The following is a 20,854-nucleotide window of genomic DNA, read 5'->3' as shown; positions in this document are numbered from 1 at the left end:
TCACAGGAAGAACCTGCGGCGGCTGGTCTTGTTCTCCTTCTTGGGCAGCCACTCGAACTCCCCGTTGCGGCTGTCGAAGGTGCCCTTCTGGAGGCTGAGCAGCTTCAGGGAGAAGCGGGGCCCCAGCTCCTGAAGGGAGAGAGAGAGGCGAAGGGGGTTGGGGAGAGACCGGGTAAGACAACGCCAGCTACCCAGCCAGCCAGCTACCCATCTCGGCAGCCCAGCTAGCCCGAGCAGGCACGAACCGGAGAGGGCTGCCAGGAGCTGCAGCAGCTCCCCTCACCTGCAGTCGAGCTGTGACCGCCTTCTTCTTCTTGGCGGAGTCCCCCTTGGCGTCCCCCGAGTCGCGGGTCTCCTTCTCCTCGAAGATATACCGGTGATGCCTGGGGAGAAGGGGAGATGGGGAGGAGGGGAGGTGGGGAAGAGGGGAGATGGGGAGGAGGGGAGGTGGGGAGGAGGGGAGGTGGGGAGAGGAAATCATGTGCAACAAGCAACAGTATGAGGTGTCGGTGGGTGGCGCAGATGGGGAAGGAAGGGGAACAACGAAAGCACGGTTAGGGCAGTTAGGTCTCGCTGGCGAACGGGGTTGGGGTTGGGAGCGAAGCCACCTGCGGGGGACAGCCACGAACGAGTGAAGCAGATTCTCGGGAGCCGGGCGCCCGGGCAGGAGGGGAGAAAGTGTCGGAACGGGAACGTGCCATGTGCTCCTTGGTGGCCTTCATACGCACACGCACACACACGCACACACACACACACCGCCAGCCCGTCGGTCGTCTGTCAGCTTTACCGCTTTGCCATGCGGCTAGAACTGTCAGCCCCTCCTTTGCCGCCCGCACTCACTGCTCTTGTCTGCTGCCCTTCACCACCACCACCCTACTCCGCTAATAGCTACCTCGCTCGCTCACATGTGCACTCCCTCGCTCACTCACTTTACTCATCCACTCACTCATTCACACATTCACTCACCGCACGAATATGAAGTCCCGCTGGTTGTGGAAGGTGACCACACGCCGGCCGCGAAACTGGGGGTCCTGTGAGTCACGACGGCATGAGGCCGGGGAAGGGGATGAAGTCGGGGACCACATACATACATACATGCATACATACATACACATGTAACCCCTCTTTCCCCCCCTGTCCACCTGCGGGAAAAGCGATGCCAGCATGCGGCCCAGTCGGTGTCCCAGCCGCGTGTCAAAGTGGTTGAGTATGAGCTCGGGTTTGTGGGAGGTTGTACGGCCGTGTCCCTTTATGTCCTTGCCCAGCTTCAGATTTGACAGCCGGAAGTGAGCGGTGGGGCCGTCAGGAAGGTGCACCAGAAGTAGCCCGTTGATCTGAGGGGGCGGGAGGGGGAGGGGGAGGGGGAGAGGGAGGGGGAGTGGAGAATGCACAAAGCGTGGGGGGAACCAAGAGCAGGTTAGGCGGGAGGCGGGAGGAGGTTACGAGGGCGTGTGGGTGCGTGGGAGTTTGGGTAATTACGAAGTCATTCGTAGTTCATGACACTGCATGTCGTGGGTGCCTCTGCCCCGTTGCTCTCTCCACGTCGTCGTTTCCCTGATTCAGTCCTGTCCTGTCATGTCATGTCCTGAGCTGAGCTGAGCTGGACGGTCCTGTCCCTCATTCTCCCCAACCCCCCCGACCTTTCCCCACCACCTTACATCCCCTCCCCCGCAATCCCCCGCAATCCCCCCTACGATTCCTGCCTGCTTTCGGTCCTCATTGACCACCAGCAGATCGGTGTAGTCCCGGTTGGCGGCGAACTTGACGATCTTCTTTAGCGGGAAGCCGTTGCGTTTGTAGTACTCTGCACAAGGAAGCAGCTCCTTAGGGAGGGGAGGTTGCGGGGGGAGAGGGGGGGCATGTCGTACAGTTGACAGGTCAGTCGGTCAGCCTCGTGTAGAGCAGCCCCCACTTAACTGCCCCCCCTCATTCGTCCATTCCAGCCATCAGGCAAAATTACTAGCTTGATTGTTGGACCCCGGTCCCGCGGAGGGACTCTTTTAAGCACATGAGCTTTGAGTGTTCAATTTAAGAAACGCTGCATACTACCTAGCTTCCATGCTTCAAACCACTAGAGTTGAATTTAAAAATGAAATTATTATCTGTTTACAAGTTATAACTTTTCCTAATTCTTGTGGCAATTTCTACCCTTTTCAGCGTCACCAAAAGGTTAGCGCCTTCCGTCCTGCCACCTCCCCACCACCACCTTGTCCATCTGTCTGTCTGTCTGTCTGTATGTCCATCCCTAATGTCCCCTCACCAGCATTTCCGATAAGAACGTGTACATGATCTTGGAGGGCTTGTACGACGTCGTGATGAGCACCTTGGGGGCTCGGGCGTTGGCGAAGTGGGCTAAATGAGCGAACCGCGCCGCGTGTTGCGTGTGGCGGGGGCGGGAGGAGTGTGGCGTGTGGCGGGGGGATGGGGAGCAGGGGATGAAATATGTGATGCAAGCAGAAGCAAAGCACCCAAACAGCAATCGGCACCCAAACAGAAAGGGGGGAACTGCAAGGATGCGCAACTCCAAAGAGCAAAGCGCTGACATGTCCAAGGAGGCCGCGGAAGGGGCCCCGCCCCCGCCCTAACCCTCCCCGCCGCCGGCCCCCTCAACCCCCGACCACCCCAACCCCCACCCCACCCCACCCCACACACACCCGCAAATTCGTCATCGTTCTCGTCCGCCATGACCTCCGCGTCCTCTGGGTCCACCATCGTGTCATCCGCCTCGCGGGTGTTTTCAAGAGTCTGGGGGGGAGGGGAAAGTTGAGAAAACATTCGGAGGGAAACCGGGGGGGAAACCGGGCGGGAAACCGGGCGGGAAACACACATACACACACGTGTGTGTGGTGCGGGTAAACATGCAACGTGCGGGAAAGTGGAAAGTGAACTGCTGTCACGGTGTCCAGGAGGTCCGAAATTGCTGCTGCTGCTGCTGAGTGCAGGGCGCGATGACGTCATCGACCCCCCGTGGTTCCGGAAGTAAAGCCCATTCATTACTGCGATACCGACATATTCTGTGGGGTCGTTGTCATCATCTGGTCTCGTAAGATTGTCGTTGAGGTCCAGTGTGGGTGTGGGTGGGGTGCCGGGGAAGGTGAAACCCGAACATGCTAATGCGGAGGGCGGGCGGGTGGACTTATATGCAAGACGCTGCCGCCGCCGCCGAAGCCGCTAAGGGTTTCAGCAAGGGGCCCGGCAAGGCGCCCAAGACGCCAACCTCCGGGGGAGCCCTAAGCTGGGAGCTTGGTGGTGAGGGGGTTGGAAAGACGAACCACGAACGAGTGAAGCTGCTGCCACAAACGAGTGATGGGATTGGAAGGTGGATAGGGGATGGCGGGACGGGAGGTTGAGGAATGGATGGTAGTGGGGATAAACAGCAGCGGCAGCGGCTGCGGCAGGTGCCCTCCCACAGCCGCTGGGGTAACCCAGCACCTAAGCCCCCCTCTTCGATCCGTGGGTCGCCGCGCGGACCAACATACACCTATCATTCTCTTCACGAAGTTATTGCTACTAGTAATAGTAGTAATAGTAGTAATAGTAATAGTAGTAGTAGTAGTACGACACGTCTTCGGCAGCAACACCCTTTGACACAACGCTGTACGTCAATGCGCAGAGGACGGCTAGTGACTACTACTGGTGTGCACGACTCCTAAAACATGTCGGTGAAGAGTTTGCACAGCTTTCAGATTTGCTTTGGATTGCTACTTTGCTCAAATTTGCAGCTTTAAACGTCTGCAGTTCAGTGATTTTTTTTCATTTAGGGGGGGTCTCAATTTATTCCAACCTAAGTAACAAAAATGCTAGGGTCGCCGTAATGTATTCCCTAAGTGTGGGGCGCTGGGGGGGGCTACGCCCCCCCCAGACCCCCCGATAAGTTACAACTCCCCTCATAGACCAAGAGGCACACACTGAGTTGGCGCGTTTTCGTTCATGTGCGCACTCTTCATGCACATGCATAGATAGTTCTGGCACTGTTTGTGAACAAAAAGTAAATCCGACCAAGCAAAGGCCCAAAGCAAGCAACCGCATAGCAAATCAAAGGCCGTCACCCGCCACTGCAAACCACAGCACACTGGGACTCTACCGGTTCATCATGTACCGGCCCCTGCTGCTGCTGTCCAGCCACTTCCTCAGTGCGTCAAGGAACGGGAACGTGCCCAGGTCGAACAGGTCCTGGGTAAACATCCGCACACACAGCGCTAGGTGCTCGTCCAGGCGGTTGCGGGTGGGTGTCATCGGTCGCCGCTGGCAGCAACACCATTGCCGATGCACTACCGACAACAGCACCGCCGTCCCAAACGCCTTTATCAGGAAAAATTTCAGGCTTATCTTGCTGTTTTGGTGTTTGTTCGGCGTTCAAGTCGTTGCCTTTTGCGTGTTTGGCTATGTAAGGACCGGTCATACATTCTGCTATGCCGCGTTGACTCACGGGCTTGACCTTCTTACGGCCCCTCATATCTATTCTATGATTGCAAATACTAAGTTCTGCACACTTCGGAGCAATCTGGCAGCAATGGACGTTTTTGGCTGGAGGAATGAAAATGTACGGATCGGCCTCAATTTGTTCCTTATTTCCAAAGCCCAAAATGGCCTCTTTATTCCTTAAAAGGAATATATTACTTAAAAAAAACACTGCTGCAGTTTCTTTGTGTTTCTTAACTCTATTTTTTCTTCCCTCTCTCCCGGCCCCCCTTCCACGAGCGGAACAGTACACAATAAACACAGCACAGGCCTCTCCCCCCTTTTACCCCCCGACTACCACCGCCCCGTGTACCCACACTGCGACATAGGGCCCCTTCCACCCGCCCCCCCAAACAAACACGCGCTCCTGTGAAGGCGCATGCTGCGATCTCTGCCTCTGACACCCCGGCTGCCATTCGCCTGCAGGGGCTCCACCGCCGCCGTGTCCCTCAATCCCATGAACCCGCCACCTGGTGCTCCCCTCCCACCACCCTCCCGTCCTCGGCCCACTCTCCTTCCTTTCGCTGCCCCTTCCCAAGCCCAAGCCCACCCCCTCGGTCGTGACCCTAGGGAGGTCCTTCTTGCCTAATCAGGAACCATAAACCCCACCGCCCTCCCCAACCCCCTCCCTCCCTCCTTCCTTGCCTTTTTCGCGACTAGATTCAATGTGTGGCGAATGCTGAGCTGTGTAATTCTGGTGCCACGCTTTTACTAAGCTAAGCTAATAACGTTACGCTAAAACCCCAATCCGGTCCGTATGTAGGTACAGCCCGGTCCTTCGCGCGCACCCACATGCTGCACGGGTTTGGGTGGCGGCTCCAGCCCCAACTCCTCCGCGCGTGCCGCGTCCTTCTGTCGCTTGCGCCGCTCTTTAGCCTTGGTCTTCTGGAAGTTGAGGAGAGGTTGCAGCAGAGGGTTGGGAAAAGGAGAGAGAGAAAGAGGTACTTGGAAACTGGAAGACAAGGACAGGGGCCCCAAATAGCTGTTCGCTCAGGAAGAACAGTTGGGATGGGTAAAGTATGCATGTTGACAGAAAAGTGTTTGCTTGAGGCATGATGATACCAGAGAGACAACTACCGTCAACCCAATCGAAAGCATCCATGGTGCACAGGACACCGTCCTTTCAGAGCGGCGAGCAGGCTCCATGGAGATGGCGGAAGGGGCACGTTGTGTACGAATGTCGGTGTACGGGAAAGAAACACAGCAGCGGTCACCCCGCTTGCCTCCTTTTGGTGCTTCAGCTTGTGGTAAAGCTCAGAGCGCTTCTGCTTGTTACGGATGCCGCTCGTCTGCTGACCAATGCTTCCGCCGCCACCGGAAGCCTTCGCCCCGGCCACATCAGCGCTTTCACTTCCAGTGCGGTCGGCGTCATCTCCACTTGTTGACGGTTCATCGTCATTTGGCTTGTGCCGTTTGGGGTTCTTTTGTGTCTTGACCATTTCGAGTTAGCACAAGAGCACCCAAGTAGGTCAAATTGCACGCAAAACCATAAGCAAAAACTTTCCTTATTCCTTAAAGAAATTGACTGTGCATGACTTAGCCGTGGTGCGATGTATTACTGTATATAACGGAAGGCTAAACTAGGTTAAGCACCCTAGACAAGGACTCTCAAAACTTACAAAATTGTAAAAGGCTTAGATGGTTCTATGGATATGGAATGAGCGAGGGTGTTCATGTGAAGCGCTGCGCTCCGAAAGCCAACGTTCGTCTTGACCAACTACCCCGCCTTCATCACGAGAAAGGGTCATGCCTCATAAAAGTTAGCATAGTTGTCCTAGGTATGCAACATGGTTGGCGGCAGGGAAGCGCGGTGACTGTACCTTATACAGCAGGTGTCCTGGAACATATCCCAACCATTTGAACCGCTTTGTATGTTTACCTCTATAACTTTGATACAGTCAAATGTCGGAATAGTGAAACCTTGCGCAGTTCGGCATAGTTAGACTATCAAGCGACGGTTGAGCGTGTATCTTTCCTTCCTGCTTTCCGCCTTGCCCCTGGGGCTCACATGCGATGGCACAAGATGATGTGAACACAATCCATCAGGCAGTGACCGATTGGCATGAGAAGCTGCTGTCGCTTCCGGCTATGCACGGCGTCTTGCTCCACGGACCGGTAGGTGTAGAGGGACGCTTGCTTCATAAGCAGACAACGTTGCACCGAATTTGAATGGCCATTTTCGAAACGGTTCTCCGCCCCATACGCCCCACTAAAGCGTCAGGCGCCCCCGCCCGAGGAACGCGGCGCAGCTGTCGCCTTAGCGGCCCAGCACTTAGCTACATGTCTAGAGGTGCGAAGCGAACCTCTGCGGAGTACCGTCGGGTTGTTCTCTTCTGTGACCGCCAGTGTCTGAGGTGTTTCTACTGTCCAGGGTTTGCAAGGATTAATCTGACCCATTGGTTTGTTTTATTTACATGGCACAGGACAAAAATTTACCTGATGGACTGATCAACGACTTGCTAAGCGTCTGTGAGACGTTCACCGCACTGTGCGGCGTCTCATTACCAAACAACTCGCTGGGTAAGCTCAATTGCGCTTCCCTGTATCAAAAAACTTCGATTATTTGAGCCTGTGATTCCAAGTCTGTATCATGTTGTCCATAGCCGCGCTGCAGCCCGTGTGCGCCCGCCCCGTTCGATGCCACTTGCTGCGCCGCATGCACATAGTTCTCTCCACAGGTCTGCAACAGACAGAGATGTTATTCCATTCGAAAGCTTCTCCCGCGCGTGGCACACGTGTCTGTGTTTGCGTATCTGTTTTACACATTCTGGAGTTGCATTACAAAGGTGCAACGGGAGCCGTGATACATACCCATATCCCTACGGGACGCCTAAGGGATCAGACAAGGGTTGGCGCCGTGTGGTATGTGCAAAGCATCCGCCATCCAGTAACTTTAAAGTATTTGTCACACCGGCCATACGAACGACAGCAAATGGCTCGGCCGGACGCCCAGGCAGCTTCTCAGGTTACACACTCGACCGAAAAAGTGATGATGCGGTCCGGAGATGTATTCGTGCAGCCTAACCTGCGTGCTGAGTCCAATAGGACGCGCCTGCGCGCACTCCTCGCATCCGCGCTCCGAAACCCGGGCCTGCGTTGCCCAATCCATTTCCTCCGCCGTCGACCCCATTTCCGCCCCTCCCAGCCATGTGGGGGTTACGGACGGTTAACCAACCCTCCAGACACACACACACACACACGCACACACACACACACACACAACAGACGCACCCAGACACCGATCATGCGCACAGACGTGTCCGTTTATTTTGCGCTTGTCTGTTTGTATCACTCCTCGGCACTCGGCACGAATGCCGCCGTCTGCTGGTATTCCCCGCCGGCAGGAGCGCTCTCCTCCCCCGCCCATGGGGCCCTCTGGGTGGGGTGGGGCAGCAACCGACCACTCAAGGCCGCCAAGGTAAAACTGCTCAAGGCCGCTACGGGACTGCCCGTACACACCACCTCGATAGGCAGACGGGCGTCAGCCAGCTACTGCGTGTGAGTGTACGGACCATGAGGGTGTTACTGGGGTTGTGGTATTCTTTTTTTTGTTGCTGCTTACGTGTATTTCGATTGTTGGTTTTTATAATTCATTAGGAGGTGAAAGACTAGATTAACAAATTCACTAATAAATATTTTTCATCTTGTCTTCCTCCTCCTCCTTCTCCTTTCCATCTCCTCCAATAGCCTTGTGCGTGATCTAAAATAAATCTGGCTTCATTTCTGAATCCATTAAGGCCGATTGAGAGCTTCAATTACGCTGCCGCCTCCGCGAGAAATAAATTGTCATCGCACAATTCATAAATGTATCATTATTTTAAGTTTAAGATTCATACATTGTTTCCACTCATCCTCACACCATGCCGCGTCACCCCACATTTCGCTGCATTGATTGGAAGCTCGGGATTGCTGCTCGGGATGTACGCGAGATGATGTGCATGACCCCGGCCTTCCCCCATCCCCCGCAGATATGAGAGCATGGGCGGGTGGGAGACGTTGTCGGCGGCCGTTGAGAGCCTCTACAACCGAATGCGCAACGACCAACGGTGCGAGGTGATGTTTGCGGACGCCAACGAACAGAACCTCAAGACACACACGGTATGTACGACAAAATATAGGCGAATCCAAATATTTCAACCTTTACCATCTGGATTCCTCACAATACCGCGCTCCACCACCATTCTTAAGTTTTGAATTTCATTGGACGAGTTAAGGTTTTTATTTTGTTTTTGGAACTTGGAAATTTAAGTTGGCAAGTTTTAAGTTGGTGAAGTGTAAGCTAAAGAAATGTAGAGCAAGGTCGTGCACACGGTTACCCCAGGAAAAGGGAAAGGAATGTATTCGGCGCGGCTATCAGGGTCCTTCGTGGAAATCCCTGACTCGGCTGCTACTGCTGCTGCTGCTGCTGCTGATACCGCCTCCCATCCCGCAGTTCCTATGCCGCTTAGACGCGATCCAGGATTTCAGTATTTGTCGCGCTAGCTCTGCTTGTTCCCTCCATCAAATTTCCTCCATCTTCTTCTTCTTCTCCTCCTCCGTCTGCTGAAGTGAGAAGTGCCGGGTCGTTGCGCCCCTCCCCCTCCTCCTTTACGGACGCCTTTCGGTCAGTCCTACGTCTGGTACACTCTTGCCCTGGGGCAGCAGCTTCTTCACTCGTTTGTGGTTCGTCTTTCCCCCCTCCTTTCCCCCCCCCGGGTCACATGCAGTTGGAGTTCCTGACTTGCGCCTTGGGCGGCAAGGCCCGCTTCGCCTCCTCCACCCTGTTGACCAGTCAGAGGGACCAGCTCCGGAACCACGGGTTCGGCGCGGGGCAATTCGATGCGCTGCTGCAGCACATGAAGGTGTGTGTTTGGAGGCCGGGGCTACGGGGGCTTGGGGTTGGAGGGGAGATTAGGGTTACGGAAACCGCTGATTTGCAGATAGGTACGACAAACAAAAGACGATTGATGTACGCAGGGTGTTGCCCACCAGGTCCTCTTGTCGCTGCCTCTAGTGGCACTTCGCGGGGAAGGGTACTGACGAGGAGGGGGAGGAGGAGGGGGAGGAGGAGCAGTGGGGAGGGGATTGGGAGCTCAGCAGCTGCCGGACGACTTAGGGTTTTAGGACTGGACTGCGTTGGGTTTGATTTTTTAGTCCTCTGTTCTTCTTCCGTTCTCCTCCGGGGACTGAAAGCAAAAGGAGAAGAACACATTCACGATATTCACGGCAAGGTCAGGGTTTGCGACCTGAACACGAATTTAACGGCTGCCGAGGGGCTCCTCTTCCGGGGCACTTATTACCCTTTTCCGTCCCCCCCCGGGGAACTTCCCACCCCCCAACGACACCTTCAGCCCCCGGCGAGGTGACGTTTCGGTCCCCTCTCGGGTTTTGCCTCCCGGCTTTCAGGCGGTTATGGACGAGCTGGGCATCCATCCTGAGGTCGCCGCCTCCGCCATTGCCCTGCTGCGCTGTCACAAGTGGGTCGCCTGCGAGACCGGTTGAAAAGTTACTGGAGTTTGACTGAATTAACAATGCTACTTATTGGGCTAAAAAAGATCACGGTCCTGACTTTTGTAAGGGGGAGGTTACTTCGGGCTTTGTGTGTGTTGGGGATAGAGATGGGGGGGGGTAAAGGGAATGAAGGAGAGGTAGACTGGGGCGCCGGTTGGTTATTTTTTAGGGGTTGGATCCGTTCAGCGTGAGCGCTGGCGGATGGAGATGATGTGATACGTGACATATGGGATACAACGACGGCATGGAAGGGGGGTGTTGTGTTGATTAATGATAAGGTGAGGGGGTGTTGTCTTGGGGAACTTCTGGATCCGAAGGGGGGTGTTGGGAGTGCGGCTTCTGACTAGGCGCTAATGGCAATGTTGGTGGGAGATAAGGTGGTGGTTGCGGATTGTATTATATTATTTGAAAACCTTTCCAAGTATTTTGTCTCCTCCTTTTCATCTACTTCTCTCCTCGGGGAGCTCCTGGCCCCCACTTCCCACTCTAGTAGTGGCATGTGAACATCGGCATTTTTGGGGCCCTTCGCTTCTTGCACATAGCTTCCCCACACCATCACCACTACCACAACTTTTCCTTCCACCCCCCCTCCCCCCCCCACACCAATATTTAGGTACATGTTTGAGAAGCGGCCCTCCGACGACGGGGAGGAGGAGGCGGAAGAGGAGCTGTCGCCCACACCCACCTCCGCATCCTCACCCACAGCGGAGGCCTCCGGATAGGCCGGCGAGGGATGGAGGGGAAGAGCCACTCATCGACATCGCGAGACGTCTGACTGGCCGCACTCGTATCTATTATGAAGTAAAGGGAACGGATCGGAGCGGAGGGAGCGACGCGAACTGGTGTCTGACGCGGTTTGTTTGATGGGGTTGTTTTGACAAAGGGGGAGACGGGGACGCGGCGGGCGGGCCTGGGTGGCGGCGGCGGTGCCAGCATGCCTTGCATTTGTGGCAGAAAGGCGGCGCAGTAGTGGTGGTAGTGGTGATGGTGGTGGTGGTGGTGGTGGTAATATTAGTGATAGTGATGGTAGTAGTGGTGGTAGTAGTGGTGGTGGTGGTAGTAATAGTAGCCTTAGCAGATGGTTACAACTTGTAATGTCTAGCAAGGGCGATAGATGTTTTGCTTGGCGGGCCTTGCAAGTTGTTTTTTATGGCCGCATGACGTGCGGATTCGTAGAATGACGCAACTCCTGACGTTTTTCCCTCCTTAAGGTTTTTACAGGTTTGGAATTGCAAAGTGTGGTGTTGGTTCGTCGACGAAATTGCAGCAGACGATTTTTGTTGTGTCTTACATACGTTTTATATATACTCCGAGGCTTAGCGCTACCAGCTGCTGCTGCTGCTGCTGCTGCTGCTGCCGTTTACGTTATGTACTTGTCTGCGCACACACTTCGCGAGACAGCCTGCTGTTTCCACTCGAGGTGGCGTTAAAAGTTAAGTACTTTGTTTTATCTCCACAAATGTTCAGTTGACAGACGCGAGTTCCACCACAGGAAAAGTTTTGCGAGCAAGCGTGTGTGTACACAAGATTATTATTCTCGATCGGTCGTATATCGCGTTTTGCAGATGTTCAAATATGTCCTGTGAGGAAAAAAATATGCCTAGTCTGCCGTACGCACATGCTTTGTCGATGCTACAGTCGTATGATGCGACGTCCGCCAACAACAATTGTCTCTATAATTTCGCTGTCCCTGCTGTGTCCTCACTGCCACCGCCGGCTGTGTTATGTATCTCCTGCTCTGTCTGTGCACTGCCTTCTGCGCCCTTCTTCTTCGCCAAACCAACAGGATGCGTATTAGCTCGTACAGCCTGCTTCACCTGCTGCGAGCGAAAAGTGTTTTTCCGGTCCCTCGGTCTAACAACTTCCACACAGCGGCATTATTTGGGATTGTCAAGATACCATGCGAGCGGAGGTGGAGAGGTTTATGAGTTAAGGCTTTGGGGGGAGGAGGAACAACAGATATGTGTGTGTGTGTGATGACGGGGATCCTGTCATACGCTTCACGCCAAGTAAGTGCTTCTAGTACGTATGTATGTAAGTATGTGTGTATGTATGCATGTATCGTTATTGCAGCGGACATGGTGATGGTGGTAAGGTGGTAATAGCACCTGGTTGGTTGGTTGGTTGGTTGGTTGATTCACTTTTTTCTTTTGGATCGAGCGAGTCCCGGCTGTCGAGTGAGGCCCGCATCGAATGAATAAAATTCAGAAATCGAAAAAATTGATAAATAAATGGCGGCGAGGCTTGCGGTTGGGGATTTAGTTTTGGACTAAAATGCGTTCGACCCGGCGGTTGAGCACTTCTTTTTATTAAGCTTTACCGGGAAAAGGTGATTTGTGAGATGGAGTAGCTGCGGAAGCGGCAACGTGGTAACAATGCGGCATTGCGTTACGTAATAATGCATTACAAAACGCGCGTCGCGTTGTGTTTTCTTGGTTGTGTGCTTGTGCACGTGCTGTACCCGCTGTGCATGTGCGTGCCTTTGCATGTCTTTGCGCGCCCTCCTAACTTACCTCTTTTATATCACCCTCTTGCGCTCCTCTCTGACGTCGATTTGTTGGCAGCGGGTTTTAGCAGGAGGAGCGTGTGTGTGTTTTATACCTTGCGTTTTTTGCAGATGTAGGGGCACTTTGCATCTGGTGGACATGTCCTTGGGGTGGCCCTTCTTTTCTGGTGTCGCTTTTCTGGTGCTACGCTGCGTTTGTAGTTCGCCTGTCTGTCTGTCTGTCTGTCTGGCCGGACTGTCTTTCTGTCTGTTGTATTTTTAACTGCCGACTTGGGCGAATGGTGGGGTCGTGTGGCCGGGACTGTCGCTCGCCGCGTGTGCGGGGATGTGCCGCCTGAGTGATGCCAATCTACCCGCTTGTCGGAGCTATGTGTGATGTGATGTGATGTGATGTGATGTGATGTAGGGGCTGCGCCAATATCTTCTCTCCTCTGGTCCTCCTCCGGACCCGTTGCCTTGAAATGCTTGATGCTTGTTTGATGCAACACTTCGTTGAGTACCACTTTCTTATCTTAGGATCAGCTTTCGCACCTGCATGTCCCGAACGCGTGTTTATCTTCACTCCTTATGTATGCAAGTATGTATGTATGAATGGATGCACATATGTGTGTATGTGTCTATCCATCGATTTGCCCTTTACGGAACGGTTCAATGGCGGACTAGCGTATTACGTACGGCATGTACGTGTAATCAACCGTGGGCCTAGAGCGACGTGTGTGTGTATCACTTGCATCACGCTGTGCGCTATTAACAGCTAATAACACATACTCTCGGGCATAAGCATCGATCCGTGGCTAACTTGGCCGTTAGCGGTTTGGAGGCTGATTGGCGCTTTGCTGCCGTACTGTGGGTACGACATTTGGCGGAGTGAGAGACGTAATGGTTGCCAATTCCACTGAATTTTCCCAATTGCGAAAACGGCAGGCAGTGCTTTTCTCCCCTCTTCCTCCTCCTCCTCCTCCGTCCCCTCCTCCCCCTCCTCTTCCTCGTTCGATGTATCAAAGTTATGGCTGCTTGCTGCTGCTGCCTCTCCTCGGCCAGCGGGATCCTGTCTCTGCAGTTGAATATTCGCGGTGTACCCACCAGAAGTCTGCTGCTGGAGTGGCGGAGCTGGTTGAGGTTGAGCAGAAGTGAATTGCGGAAAGGTCGGCAGCGGACAGGACACCACAGGATGAAGGAGATCAGGAGGCTGAGACATTTTTGTTACCTCTCTTCTGTGCACGAGTGTAGATTACTCAGGAGGCATACATTATCACAGATGCAACACACGCACCCACGCACACACAATTTTTGTCTTGGGCATGTGAGTAAAGTGTAAATTGTGGGCACCGTGTAGGTTAGCGCTTTCGAAAATAAATCTTTTGCGCGACCTCGCACCTGCTTTCTCGCAAGTCGATCGACTGTTATATATTTTGTTGCGGTGGTCATTACTAGGGGGGCCTGGTCACTGTGGTCTGCGGTTGGCATCATGTGCACGGTGCATGCTGGTTGTGATGGGCAGCATGTGAGACGTTGGTGGGGCCTTATAAGCCTTATATGTTTGTGTCCGCTCTGGTCTAGACGCAGATCTGTGTAGAGCACATTAACGAACCTCGTCCTGTAAGAACCTAGTTTTGTTTCAAAACTGACAAAAAAAACAGCTTTGCCCTGCATTTGCAAGTCAATAACCAAAACGTTTCACGAAGTTGCTGATGATCGAGATACACGGGCGGCAAGAGGTCGATTAACCATGCCGAAAGGGAAGGTTAATCAAGGCAGAGGGGTGCAAAGTGGTCCCAATCCCCTAATCCAGGGGGTGGGTACCGGTCAGCAATCCTCTAATCTCAACAGGGGTGGACCACTTCTAATTCCTAATCCAGTGTGGTGGTCTAATCCATATCCTAGGGGGGGGGTCTAATCCTAATCCTGTGGCCGGGTCCCAATCCCAATCCTGGGGGGGGGTCCCAATCCTAATCCTGGGGCCGGACCGCAATCCTAACTCTGAGGCTGGGGTCCCAATCCTAATCCTGTTGGTCGTGTCGTAATCCTTATCGTGGAGCTGTTATCGTGTGACTGATTCGGTAAAACCTTAATTTTGGCTGGGGTCCAATCCTAATAGAAGGGTGCCGTGACACGGAAACACACAGTGCCATACAGGCGCGAGGCGATGGCAATGCAAGTGCGTAAAAAAACCCAATGCAATTTTACAGCGGGTATATGATCAAACGAAGTAAAATATGAAACATAAAAAGCAGGCTGACGAAGCTGCGCACCCTGGCCATTCCTGCAGTATCGTGCCATGTTTATACGGTTGTACGACAGTCGCACGGAACCAGACTTAGAGACTCTGGTCGAGCTCACCATGAAGATCTATCTATACACTGCCGCAGAGCAGTGGTGGAAGATTAATCCTGCACAGGGCCTGGACCAGGCTGTATACCCGATGGTGGTTGGATAATGAAACCAGGCGGCGGCGGCAGGATTTGCAAGGATAGGATGGCGATTGGCACCGGTGTGAGTGCATTTGCAGATGGCGCAGCTGAAGAGGATGCGCTCTGTGCATCAGAAGTAGCTTGGCCTCTGAGCTGGTGTGTATGTAGCTGGCTAGAGGATTCGATCAGGTGCCGGCGCCTTGCGTTGATAAGGGAGAACGGTTAGGACTATGACCGATATAACGCCCCTCCAATACGGAGTACTTCGGCGGTTGTTCCCGTTGGGGTATACGGTTAAGTGCCCCTGGCCACCGTCAGGCCCGGATCGATACATGTAACACGCAAACAGAAGCGCGAGGCAGGATGGTGCTTATAGGCGATCTGGCAGCCCTTGAGCCCTCGGCTCGTGTTAGGGCGGTTTGCAGGTACGGGGAACTCACCCACGACCATGTAACACACACAGACACAGAGACAGAGACACACACACACACATAGGCACTTTTGGGCTACATACACTGACGGTGGATAGATGCGGGGTTGGGAAACTACTCCACGACGTGCTGGCTCATACGGCGGTTCGTGGACAGGCATGGACACTGCAATGTGCTATCACCTACTTTTATCTTACCGAGCATTCCGTTCATTCCACCAGCACATAACAAAAAGATGGAAGGTTTACTCGTTACCTAGGGCGACACGTACAAGGTCCGGATCCAAGGGGTCGGCTAACAGGGGCTGGCGAAATCCAGCACGCAGTAGCATGTAAAGAGAGGTGCACGCACAATATACACATTCGCACTGCCAGCGTTTTAGTCCACAGCTTCCGTGATTTCCGCTTGCTGCAAAAGGCCATATATTAAAGGTCATATTTGCAGACCTCTGCAAAAGGCTATATATGTTTAGGTCGTGAATTATCCTTTGGACTCATTCATGTTTTCGATTATAAGTTTACTTTGTTTTTTGTTTAGCAACTCTAGTCGGGGACGTGGACGTAGGGCCGTGAGAAGCGGAATCGTTGCGAGGAGCGGTGTCTAGATACTACCGGGGCGGCTAAAGATGCCGTAGCAGCATATTTCCGTATCCAGACCGCTGAGTGCGTGCATGTGGCCGTTTCAATATTTGGCCCCCCCCCGGACCCCGCCTCAAACTCCCCGCCGGTGAAGCTGCTGAAAGAAGCGTGCGCGGGCAAGGTGGCTCGGGCTGCGCTCTCACGACACACACCCAAACAATAGTCGTCTGATCGTTTCGTTCCTTCGACGGGTCATCTTGGTAACGACGGACGGATTCATCATATGCCGTACGAATCGACAACACAGGTAAAGAGGGGCAGAATAAGAACTATCGGCTACCACTCGTACCTAGGAAATGGTTAACTATTGACATGGCGAAGGCCACTCACACTCGCACAGATTTGTCATCAGCTTACCGCTTTACCGCTCCCAAAACAATCCTACGCCATGCGCTGTCCAGAGCCCACAGCCCCGGAGCCCAAAGCGCGCATGCCGACCCAAGCACGCATCATGGTTTCCGCATCGGATTTAAAAACCAAAATAAAAATGGAAATGTCCATTTGCTCTTAAATTTGTACACCGTACACACACGAACGGCTTAGTTCAATAAAAGATGTATACATACACGTACGCGCACCGCATCCTTGCTACTCTTCCTCGCTAAGCTGTTCATTTCATTTTGAATGATGACCCTTTTACCTTAATGACAAGGTCAGAATCACCTGCCTCCCGAATGCTGTTCCCCGACATAGCCGTGTATATGCGCCAGATTACACCTACCCCTAAACTCGCCATCACCAGCACATCACATGCAATTCAACCCTAAACTGAAGAATAATAAGCGGAATGTCAATACAGGAAGTAGACAGCGTTGAGGACACGAAGCCAGATAATAACTACCTGCTCACCTCCCTGTCTCTGTTGCCTGCCCTATCTGTCTGCCAGCCAGCCCCAGCCAGCCCCAACCAGCCAGCCAGACAGACAGCACTAAACAAAACAGCTGCAGCAGAAATAAACTGACAAGATAAAAAATATCCGAGTTGGGGATCGAACCCTAGCACAGGATTCTTGCTCGAAGAAAATCAGACAGGATCACATCGCAATGCCAACTCCCTTCTACTCGGCGGATTCCTCCATACATTCTACACGAGCTACACCCGAGCCACCCCCACCCTCTCACTCGCATTGCGCAACAATCCCTTCCTAGCACACATCAAGGCAAAAAACATTTCCCTTGACACACAAATAAAGACACATCAAGGCAAAGATACACACGCGCAGGACAAAAGGATATACGGAAACCCATACAACTCATCCACACCACCGCAAAAGCTGGCGCTGAGGATTGCGCCCTCTTGGTTTCGTTTCCAGCTTCTCGTCTTGGCGCACAAGGTGCTGGTCCTGGAATCGCATCACCTTCCTGTATCGCCCCCTGCAGGGCTAGCGACCCAAGCAATGCCCATCTACCAGCATAAGCAGAAGCAGAAACAGCCTCCCCTGGCCTGCATCATGGTTAGCCAGCCAGGTGCGCCCTACCAAGACATGGTAGGACTCACTCGACGCCGCAACCCGCCCATTTCCCTTTCCTAATCCATTTCCATGTATAGCTTGATGCTGCTCAGCCGTTGCTCCTATATAGCTATTGCTGTCGCTGCTGCTCCTGCCGCTGATGATGATTGTGATGTTGATGGTGATGTTGATGGTGACGATGGTGTTGTTGCGTTAGGAGGTGCTGTTGCAAAGGACCCACAGCCGGTGCCCCCCCTCCCGCTCCGAAACTCATCCAGCTGCCCGCCCCGACGGCCTGCCCATTTCCAAAACCCAAGAACCCGCCCTCTACTGCCGCCCCGGCCCCGCCAGAGCCGGAGCCGCCCGTGGCTCCCGGGCTGCCGACAGCGGTGGACGATGCAGCCGCGCTCGACCGACGGAGCTCGCTGCTGCTGCCGCTGCCCGCTGTTACCCCCCTGCCCTGCGCCGTAGATGCCGAATCAGGTAATGTCGCGTGCGGCTGCGGCGGTGCCGCCGCCGCCGCCGCCACTGCCGCCGCCACCTTTAGCGCATGCTGCGCAGCCAGCGCCTCGCACATGCCCTTGACATGCCGCAGAACAACCGGCAGCAGCGTCATCGCGTCGCCGTTGACACCGCCGTTGGAAGCCTTGTTTGCTTCTGAAAAGGTGGACGTGGAGGCGTGGGATGACGAAGGCGCGCGATGCGAAGCGAGTGAGGATGAGGGAGATGCCGATGCTGAGGAAACCCAGAGCGACTTTAGCTCTGACGCCAGACGTTCAAACTCGGGTTGCCATTCCAAAACGCCGGCAGCAGCAGCAGCACTGCCGCCATTGCTGCCGTCTGTAGCGGCGGCGGCGGAAAAGAGCTGCTGCAGCTCTGCGCCTGCTGCTGCTGTTGTTGCCGCAGTCGCCGCCGCTGCAGTTGCTGGTACGGCAGCTCCCCCCGGCCCGGAAGTTCGCGAAACAGCGTTCGGTCGATTTCCCGGAACCACCGCAACGGAGGACGAGGTCGACTCAATGAGCAGATCCCTGAAGGGCTGCAAGTACGACGGTAACGATGTGGCGCTAGTGGCGGCGGCGCCACTGCCTGGCGGGCCCCGCGGCGAACCCCCCGTGGACGGCGCTGCTGTAGCGGCACCGCCGCCGCCGCCGCCGGGGGCAGGCGTCGATGCAGTTGAAGTGACAGAGGCGCACGACGGGGATACCACAAACGGGCTGCTTGATGCCAGGGAGGGCGCTGCCTGCGAGCTGTTGTTATTGTACGACACCGCGGGTGGCCATGTAAGGCCCGCGGGGTCCTGGGGGAAGGCTGAGGAGCCCCAGCTGACGCCTCTTCCGGCTGCCATCGCCGTCGCCGCCGCCGCTGCCGCCGTTGGCGCAGCGGCGGGCGCCGCTGACTGCGGCGTCATCGCCATCGTCGTCGTCGTCGGCGGCGGTAAGGGCGCAAATGGATCCCAATCTGCCATCGAAACGCGGGCTGGCGTCACCGAAGATACGCGAGATTGAACTGGTTGCGGCTGTGATGGCGGCGGGTGCGCCTCTGCAAAGGGGTTGACGACCGCCCGCCGGAGCTCAATTCCTGACGTCGGATTCGGATTTGCCGCACCGTTGCTGGCGCTGGCGGCGGCAAAGGGGTTTGTGCTGATGCCCCGTGCCGTCGTCGCCGTCGCCATCGAATGCTCCGCCGCCAAAGACGGCGGTGGCGGCGGCGGTTGTGCAAACGAGCCAAAAACCGTATTCGCAATCCCCAGCAGGTCGGTTAAATCAGTCGTCTTGCCGCCTCCTTGGGGCCGCAGCCCCGACCCTGCCGCTGGCGCTCCCGATGATTGTGTTGTTCTCATCGTGGTGGTTGCTGCCGTTGTCGCCGTTGTCGTTACTCCAGAGGCAGCTCGCCGCATTGCTGGCGGCGGCGGCGGTACGACAATCCGTAGCGTGTCAAACACCTCCTTGCTCGTGAAGTTCTGCCAGTCTTGGAGCGCTTGGTTGATGACGTCCGTCGCCGCCAGTACGGCAGACAGACTCCCCGAGTCCTCACAACGCTGGGTGTAATCCTAAAGACGACATGGGACTGATGTCATTAGAGTGTGTACGAGGACAGTACGAGGGCAGTACGAGGGCAGCGTATCTCAGCCGTGTCACACGTACGAGTCGAGTACAACGCAGTCAACACACCCGGGCTAAAACCCCCCACGGGCCCCTAGGCTCCTGTTGCTGCGGTGGTTCGGATGGACAAAGGGAACCCCGACAGACCAGACATCAAAACAGGAAGCAGGAGGGGAATGAAGCCACAGTCACAGAAGCACGACGGTAGCGTCTGTGACTTCTCTCACATATACATACATACATATATACACACACGCTTATACACAACGCCCCTACCTGCACCCTCCGCCGCCACTGGCTGCATCGCTCCGCCTCGCGGTACGACGCATCCATGGCCGTACTCAGCTCGTTCTGTAACTGCAAACGACCTGCTGTACGGCAGGCCGCCAAGGCTGACGTCATGCGCTGCGCGTCTGCCCGCATCCGTTCACATAGCTCCGGAACCTGTCGTACATATACAAGGTCGGTAAGTACGGGTGCTCACACGAATGAATCCTCCTGTTGATATGCGCGCTGGTGATGTGCGGGGGGGGGATTTTCACCCCCCTGGCAGTACTGACCACGCAAAACACCTACTCTCGTAATGCACATGTGTACGGACGAGCCAGCGCCTTTCCACTTGGGGATTGCGGAGAGTATCGCTTCTCCGTGCCTTAAACCCTACGCGAGTCATATATAAGCCCAACTCGTTAATCTTCCTTTTCCCCTCATTAGAAAATGCCCTAAAGCTCCTCCTCCCCTCGTTGCGAGGGTGTGGGGTCCAAGAGCCCCCGGAAGGCCCCCTCTACTTGGGGCCTCTGAAGTCCGCCAGCGGCATGGCTCACCGCATGCGGGGTGAATGGCGGGGGGGCCGCCCCGGGCAAGCCGCCCGACAAAACGCTGGGCCAGCCTGAAAAACCGGCTGTGCCGCTGCCACTGCCACCCCCCGCACTGCCGGCGCTCACCCCGGGGTTCCGGTCGGTGTTGGAAGCTGCAAACAAACGGGCCACCATAACATAACATAACATAACATAACGTAACACGGGCCACGACAGTCACGTCGGCGATACGAGCGGAGTGCTTCCTCACTCAGGAAAGACGACTCAGAATCATTTAATAGCTAACGTCATACTGGGGAGGAAAACTGTCATGCATTGATTGCGTAAAAGTGGGCTATATCACATATCGGCCCCGCCTCGCTCAAAGAACAACGTGCTAGGGAAGTTAATGACATAAACAGCGACTGCTGACGCCACACACCTCACACTGTGTGAGATACGGGGGTACCACAACCTCAAGGGTATATACCACAACCTCTCGGGAAAATGTTCCGTCTCCCGTTCATTTCCCACACCTGTTTCCCCTCCCAGATGAGGGCAGCATACA

The 20,854-nt window shown here is 54.9% G+C and overlaps 3 protein-coding genes across 3 annotated transcripts; 2 read left to right on the top strand and 1 right to left on the bottom strand.

Annotated features, from left to right (window-relative positions):
• Nucleotides 1-5,747, bottom strand: VOLCADRAFT_42845 (uncharacterized protein; the record flags this gene model as incomplete). The annotated part of the gene is made up of 9 exons (XM_002951077.2): nucleotides 1-129; nucleotides 284-383; nucleotides 967-1,031; nucleotides 1,143-1,334; nucleotides 1,695-1,823; nucleotides 2,261-2,352; nucleotides 2,649-2,745; nucleotides 5,254-5,337; nucleotides 5,676-5,747. Coding segments are annotated over 9 exons (960 nt in total), but the record flags the coding sequence as incomplete, so codon positions are not given.
• A 481-nt stretch (nucleotides 5,748-6,228) lies between these two features.
• Nucleotides 6,229-10,673, top strand: VOLCADRAFT_120939 (uncharacterized protein; the record flags this gene model as incomplete). The annotated part of the gene is made up of 8 exons (XM_002951157.1): nucleotides 6,229-6,576; nucleotides 6,677-6,751; nucleotides 6,885-6,981; nucleotides 7,806-7,959; nucleotides 8,430-8,559; nucleotides 9,168-9,302; nucleotides 9,847-9,917; nucleotides 10,565-10,673. Exons 1-8 carry the CDS (start codon nucleotides 6,475-6,477, stop codon nucleotides 10,671-10,673), a joined length of 873 nt encoding a protein of 290 aa, XP_002951203.1. The 5' UTR covers nucleotides 6,229-6,474.
• A 6,660-nt stretch (nucleotides 10,674-17,333) lies between these two features.
• On the top strand, nucleotides 17,334-19,458 carry VOLCADRAFT_91611 (uncharacterized protein; the record flags this gene model as incomplete). The annotated part of the gene is made up of 7 exons (XM_002951156.1): nucleotides 17,334-17,403; nucleotides 17,739-17,870; nucleotides 17,949-18,098; nucleotides 18,294-18,667; nucleotides 18,935-19,140; nucleotides 19,183-19,301; nucleotides 19,346-19,458. 7 exons carry the CDS (start codon nucleotides 17,334-17,336, stop codon nucleotides 19,456-19,458), a joined length of 1,164 nt encoding a protein of 387 aa, XP_002951202.1.
• Between the last annotated feature and the right edge of the window lie 1,396 nt (nucleotides 19,459-20,854).

Source organism: Volvox carteri, assembly GCF_000143455.1.
Source record: "Volvox carteri f. nagariensis unplaced genomic scaffold VOLCAscaffold_22, whole genome shotgun sequence".
Classification (NCBI taxonomy): domain Eukaryota; kingdom Viridiplantae; phylum Chlorophyta; class Chlorophyceae; order Chlamydomonadales; family Volvocaceae; genus Volvox; species Volvox carteri.
This window is presented reverse-complemented; position numbering and strand designations above follow the sequence as displayed.